At 34.5% G+C, this 7396-nt stretch overlaps 1 protein-coding gene across 3 annotated transcripts in view; it reads right to left on the bottom strand.

Moving 5' to 3' along the window:
• Positions 1-5032: 5032 nt before the first annotated feature.
• The window catches only part of PPP2R2A (protein phosphatase 2 regulatory subunit Balpha), an 83830-nt gene continuing 81466 nt past the window's right edge, over positions 5033-7396 (bottom strand). For all 3 annotated transcript variants that reach the window (XM_082655796.1, XM_082655797.1, XM_082655798.1), the window contains one exon: positions 5033-6030. In XM_082655796.1, coding sequence (XP_082511922.1) covers positions 5751-6030 — 280 coding nt within the window. In that variant the 3' untranslated portion in view covers positions 5033-5750. The remainder of the gene's footprint in view (positions 6031-7396) is intronic.

The raw sequence follows: 7396 nt of genomic DNA, 5'->3' as shown, positions 1-7396 counted from the left end.
TAAAAATCAGTGTAATTCACCATGTCAACCTTACGAAGAATGATCATTTTAATAGATGCAGAAAAAACATCTGACAAAATCCAACATCCATTCATAATTAAGAACTCTCAGAAAACTAGGAGTAAAAGGGAATTTCCTCAACCTGATAAAGACCATCTACAAAAATCTACACCTGATACACTTAATGGTAAAAGACTGCATGCTTGCCCCCTAATACTGGTGACAAGGCAAGGATGTGTCTGATATCACCACTCCTTTCACCATCATACTGGAAGGTCTAACCAGTGCAGCAAGACAAGAAAAAGAAATAAAAGGCGTTGGAAAGGAAAACTGGAAAGACTGGAAAAAAATAAAACATTTATTATAAATAATAATCTGCAGACATGACTACGTAGAAAACTTTTAAAAAATCTACATAAGTGAATCTGGCAAGGTGTCAGGATACAAGGTCAAAATACAAAAATCAATCGTATATCTAGATATTAGCAATGAACATTTTGGAGATTGAAAATTTTTAAAGTACCATTTACAAAAGCACACACAAAAAAACCCATAAAGTACTAACAATATATGTGCAAGGTCTGTATGCTAAAATCTAAAAACACTGATAAAAGAAATCAAAGACCTATATAAATGGAGCAACATGCTGCATTCATGGATTGGAGGACGAATATTAAGAGGTCCACTCTCCCTGAACTGGTCTATGGATTCAATGCAATCATTATCAAAATCCAAGCAGGTGGTTTTGTTCTTGTCAGCAGGCTGATTCTAAAATGTACATAGCAAGGCAAAGGAACTAAAATTAGCAAAGCAGTTTTCAAAAAGAACATAGTTGCATTACTTATGCAAAGCTACAGTGATCACGCAGTGTAGTATGGGTGAAAGCTCAGACGTATAAACTAATGGAATAGTTCAGAAATAGGCTAATGCTGTGTCCACTGATTTTCAACAAAGGTGCAAAGAAAAATGAACCTCAATCTATATATGGTACATATATAATTTTTATATGTAAACATATACAAAAACCAACTCAAATCAATCACACGTAAATATAAAAACTGAAAACTATTAAACTTCTAAAAATATTAAAAATTTTGTCACCTTAAGTTAGGCAGATTTCTTAGATATGACACCAAAAGCATAACCCATTAAAGAAAAAGTTGAAAAAGTGGACTTCTGTGAAAATTAAGAATTTCTGCTCTTCAAAAAGCTCTGTGCAAAGACAAACCTCATACTGGGAGAAAATATTTATAAAGCATATGTGATAAAGTCTGGTATCCAGATTATAGAAAATAATATCTGACTAGAAACATGTAAACACAAATTGGGTTACCATTTTTGACTTTTTCTGATTGACCAAGATAAAACACGAGGTTTTTGTCCATTATTGAGAGTGTGAAGATAGGGGTGTATTTGTGATGGAACTTCCATTTTTGGAACAGAAATTTGACAATATGTACCAAATCTTAAATACACCCATATCCTTTAATACAGTAATTACAGTTCTAGGAGTGTATCCTAAAAATCTTACACACCAAGGCTGGTATGTATGGTCACTATTCCAATATTTCCACTTGCAAAAATGAAAATAAACATCAATCTTGGTAACAGGCACTAGTTAAATAAATAAAGGATCAGCCACAGATTATGAGGCTATTCAGAGGGGAAATCTGGCTTAACGTATGCCCAGAAGAGAGAGAACAAAAGAATTCATACAAATGTGAATGGGAGTTTTCTCTGCATGATTAACTGCTGGGGTATTTTTTCTTTTTTTGGTCTATCTGAAGAACATGTATTCAGAAGGCAGAAGTTACTTTTTTTTAAAGGAATTTAGACATTCCAGAGTTAAATCAGCATAAGCGTGCAACATGAAAGTCCTGGTCTCCTTGTTAAGGAGAAAGTGAACATGGTACATAAGGATCTGATTTTGCAAGGGGAAGGGGGCAGACTGAGTTATCTATGACTGAAAGGGCAGTTCATAATTCTCTTCCAGTTTCATTTTTGCTACTTCTCCCGTAAGGTATGACCATGACAGCATAGTTGATATTTGGGTTCCCCCTCCATCACTCACTCCAGGATCATGTTGAATAGCGGTTTTATTTGGGCATAAATACACTTCGGACTTTCCCTTTATCTGGTTCCCAAATTTGGTTTTTAATAATGAAGCTCTTTCAATATAGAAACAGAATCTCATTTATGCATTCTCAAAAATACAAAAATTGTGTTGGTCAAGGCTTAACTGGTGTCCCCTAGTGGGAAAGTCCTCAAATAACTGGCTGCTGTTCATGTAAGTGCAGAACATTTTTAAAAGGTAAATAAATACTAGCTTTCTCCCTTTAGGCCAGTTTAATTATTTTTGTTTGCCAAATTGCTCCTTTTGCGGGAAACTAAATTTTGTAGTGCCTTCCTTTTTATAGGTAGGTGCTAAGGTGGGCCTTTTCATACGTATTAACTTTAAGCCTGCAAGGTGGGCGTTCATTTCTTACACAGTAGGTCACAAAGTTCAATACCATTATGCAATAACATGTCAAGGAGACAAAACTCAATTTATCATTACACTTAAAACCAGCATCTGAGAACCTCAAGACTTTGTAAATTCTCTAAGCTTTTGATTAACACCAAAGAGTGAGACATAATGTCTTGACCTTATATGCACAGTTACAAGATGAAGCGGAACAAGTTTCCAAGGCTTTCTGGAGAGGAGGGGTGTGTAAAAAACCTCTTTTAACCATGGTGTCTCTCTTACACACACACAAAGCTTTAATTATCAACCGTCTGAACAGATAAGTATCTAAAATAGTAATGCTCTCAAATACTACAGTAAAATTGACTCGATTCTTTATTACCTAGCATAAACCTGTCTTTTCTTTCTTTTTTAGGGGTGGGGGTTGGGCTTGGCTTTGTTCTTCCAGAAGTGCACATTACTATCCCCCCTTGAATTTTTATGCGGTAGAAAGAAGATGCTGAAGCAGTGTTCCCCAACAAGGTAATGGTTTAAATTTCACTAAAATACTTCTATCAGTAACTGTTTAGCTTTCACAAATAATTTTCCAAGAACCAACATGTTACCTGTATAAATACTGTTACAAACTAAAAGAACCTCAGTTTTATTATTTTTAGTTTTCCTTAGGAATGTCTGTGAACAGAATAATCCTCACATTGAAGGTTGTTTTTTAAATCCTCACTTACTTTGAAAGGAAAAAGAGTGTGTGAATGTACTTTTCTATTCCAAAGTCTCAGGGCTTCACAGAAGAAAGCTTAATATCCAGTAGTTAAGTTATATAAACATGAGTTTATACAGATACAGATTTATATAACTATTGCCCAGCCACTAAATCAAGATCAAGAGATTAACAGAATGAAAGGTTTTTTTCCTACCATAACTTTTCAAAAAGGTTAAGACAGAGGGATAGAATATGTATATATTTGTAGGTGTCAAGAGAATAGGAGAATACAAGCAACTTGACAAGACTAAGTGTATTCTATAAAAGATTAACCACGACCATGAGTGGCTGGGCTTATAGTTTGCTACACCAAAGAAATTAAAAATTGATACTTGAGAATATTGTTATAATAATTTATAATAGCATTCCTTTATAGAGGCATTTTAATTTAAGCAATGTTTCTCTCTTAAATATATAAAACTAACCCTTAGTGTCATGGATGAGAATCGTCATAGCTACTGCTAAATGAAAGAACAATTTCCAAGAGCTGTTTGATGGTGTTATTTTAATACCTACACCCAAACTTTAGGGAAGCAATCTCCCAAGAAGATCTTCTGGAAAACTGCCTGATCTGCTCATGGCAGGGGAATAGCCCACTTCCAAGTCAAGCATGAAGAAAAACACAAGTTATGAATGTACCCAAGATCCCCAAATAAATTAGTAAAAGTGCCATTATTTTAAGAATTATCAGACATATAATCAAAGTGTTTAAACACAAATTCAAATTTGTTCAGTCCAAAAGATACAGTAATTTTATTACATATAATTTCTCCTGTGTGCTAAAAATGTTGACTTACAAGACATAGTATCTGTATAAGTGTAGAGGGAATTACGGTGGAATTCTTTAATCATTTTTCATTGGTGAGAAGAGAACAATAAGGTAGTGGACAAATAATAAGAAGCACTCAGAGTCCTCTAAAATTCAAGGTTGTATATTACTGCTCAACCAAAACATACTACCATTCTCTAATATAAATGCCTACTCATTTATCTTTGAAAAATAAAGGTCATTCTTTCTCCATTAAAGCTTCTGCAAGATTGACACAAAGGTTCATTCTACCTATTAAAAATAGGGGTACTCTTCATCTTTGGATAAGGTATCACCATTTAGGGAAAATGTAGTCATATACATATTACTAAATTTTTATTTGAGGCAGCTGTTGGAATCCATTAAGCACTTTTGGAACACTGTACCTTTAAAGTTTGTCTTTAACATTAATAGCTTTGGAAAACCAAAAATAAAAGAAAAACATCTATGACAAAGTACATTTCATTCAGATTTGATAGCAGTAAAATACAAAAAGAAAAATTTAGTGCAGTGTCCATTTTATCTATGTAAATCACTTGAGGATAGTTTTATGTTATAGTTTTATGACTGATAAAAAAAGTTTTAACTTGTTTAAAAACTTTAAGACTTTGACTTAGTATTTAGTAACACAAAAATGAAATTAAGCACTGTAAAGTCTTTAAAAATGAAGTTCTACAAATTTGGTTCCCATTTACAACAGTTTCATTAACAGATAATGAATTAAGTGTAGATACAATGTATCCAATACCCTTATAACTACAGTAAAAAAAAAAAATCTAGTAGCATGTATAGATCATGATATCCTTAGTAATATCAATATATAGTCAAAACATGTTCATACAGAACCAATACCTCTCCTCCATGTAAAAGAACACTTGTTAAAAATAATTAACAAAAATACCCATAAAACAATGGAACCTCATTTCATTTCACTGCACCCAAAGCTATGACACAAAATATTGGCTTAAAGGGGTAGATTAAAAAGAAAAAGAAAACCAGATTCTCCATTCTTTGTCACGTTTATTCAGTAGTAGTTTTTTTTTTCCTTATTTTCAGTGCCAGACATGGCAAGGAGTGATTACAGCCAACTGTTATTAAAACATTTGTTCGCAACATATACCCCCTTTACCACTGACCCCAAACTGACTCGTTTTGTGTGCTTTCGTTCTTTCCTTTTTTATACCACCACCAAGACTGGGTGGAGGGGCAAGGGTAAGAGAGATGAAGGGGAAGAGTCCAGGAGGCCAGAAGAGGAGGAATGCTACAAGCCACAGTAAGAATGAGCTGTATTTAATTTAAAAAAGGGGGGAGGGGTGTACCCCACAAATGATACAGTAATGAGGATACACAATTAAATCCCATAAGCATGACTGAAGGCTTTCACTTGTGTTTGACGTCATCACAATGGAAGGCATAAAAAGTGGAGTAAATCAATGTTGATACAGTCCAATCTAGTCCATTAGGCAAGATGGTGCAAGAAGTCATTTAAATTAAAAGTGCCCTACCCTTACCTAAATGGCTAGCAGACATGGAGAACACCACAGTGAGGAATCCACAGAGCTTTCTCCATGTAGCTATTAAAAATGTGTTGTCGAATGGCACATTGTCAAACACTGGAAAAGGGGCGCCACAATGGACCTCTCTTTTTTAAGTATGAATGCTAGATTCAACTATCTCAACTAAGCAGGAAGTGGGCTCTTCTGCTAGGAATGCCAACCCTAATTCACTTTGTCTTGAAATATATACAGATTGTTTGTAGTAGCTACAGCAATGATATTTTCCTTGGGGTGCCAGGCTGTATGAAGTATTTTCTTGTTGAAGTCTAGGCTGTCAACGCTTATTTCATCTTTCTTTCGCTTGCCACTTGCACACACTTTGCGTGGCTTCAGAACTGTGCGAGGTTTATTGTTTTCCCGTGATGCTTCTAGGGTTATGTCTCGCTTTGTGTTCCGGTCAAACATTCTGAAGAAATTATTGTAAGATCCAGTCATGACAACACTGTAAAAGTAGACAGAGCACTCAGTCAAATAATGAACGTTAGTTTTCAATGGTGAAACCTTGCCTAGTACTCCAAAGAAAGAGCTACTTCAAGCAGATTTGGATTTAAGGAGGGGGCGGCTGACACCAACCCAGGGAACAATCACTGGAATAAACTAGGAATATAGTATTAGTAAACTTGATTTTCTATTAATGACTCCTTTTCATGACTACCAAAACTGTCAGCAAAGTTGAAAGCATCCTCAAGTAAAGCTTGTAAGTAGTACTGAATTATCAGTTGAATATTTTTGCAACTTCAGTCTATGCAACCAACTAGACCAGCCAGCTTCTACCAACCAACAACAAAAAAACCAAAACAATGGTATACAGCTTTCTGTAAGAAACCAATGCTTTATTTTATGATTTACATTATAAGCTATTTATGTCCCCAGGACACTGTCTGGTTCAGACAATAACATCTTATGTATGCTTATAAGAAATCTGCTTCAGAGTATATAAAGAAAGTAGCATATACAACTATTATTAACAGAAAATCGTTTAACCTATAACACTAAATATATTTTAAGCATTTTTTGACAAATATTTTTAATAGTATCATTTTACAGGGGCACCACATTCTTGCCTATTAACCCTAAGACGATTTCTCTGTCAGTCCTACTCGCCATCCATCACGGCTCAACATCTGCTAAGCAGCCCAATGAGCAAAACTTCACATGTTTGAAACCATTAATAAATTACTTACATCCTTCCCACACGGTTTAAATTATTATTGTAAATAAGATTATAGGACACCGGGAACTGTTTAAGGTAATGCTTGAAAACATCTCTGAATACTTACAAATATTATATATTATACAGGGTCACATATTAAATACAAATGATCATGACCTATTCATTAATGTCAATTCTCCCGAAGGACACTTCACAACATTTTAACCAAACTCAGGTCGGTGCATATTCCTGAAGGTAATAAAACTGTATTTCTTTTAAAATAATTTCTGTAGTTTAGACTGGCATCCCCATGTTAGCTGAACTTGTGAGGTTTTAATGGATTAGGGCACCTAGTCTATGCTATTTTAAAAGGTGTTGTTAGCCAGCATTTCTGTGGTATTCTTGCCAAAAATGTGTAACTGGAATCTAAACACGAGAGAATATTAGACAACACTCAAATTAAGGAAAATTCTACAAAATAAATTGCCTGTGGTTTTCAAAAAAGCAAGGTCATGAAAGACAAGGGAAGAATGAAGAACTTTTCCAGATTAAAGGAGACTAATGAGATGTGAAAATTAAATGAAACATATACTTTTGGACTGGATACCAGATTTTTTTTCTCTGCTAGAAAGGACATCATTGAGAGAACTCGTGT

The sequence above is a fragment of the Grampus griseus genome (assembly GCF_964374135.1).
Source record: "Grampus griseus genome assembly, chromosome: 6".
Lineage (NCBI taxonomy): Eukaryota > Metazoa > Chordata > Mammalia > Artiodactyla > Delphinidae > Grampus > Grampus griseus.
This window is presented reverse-complemented; position numbering and strand designations above follow the sequence as displayed.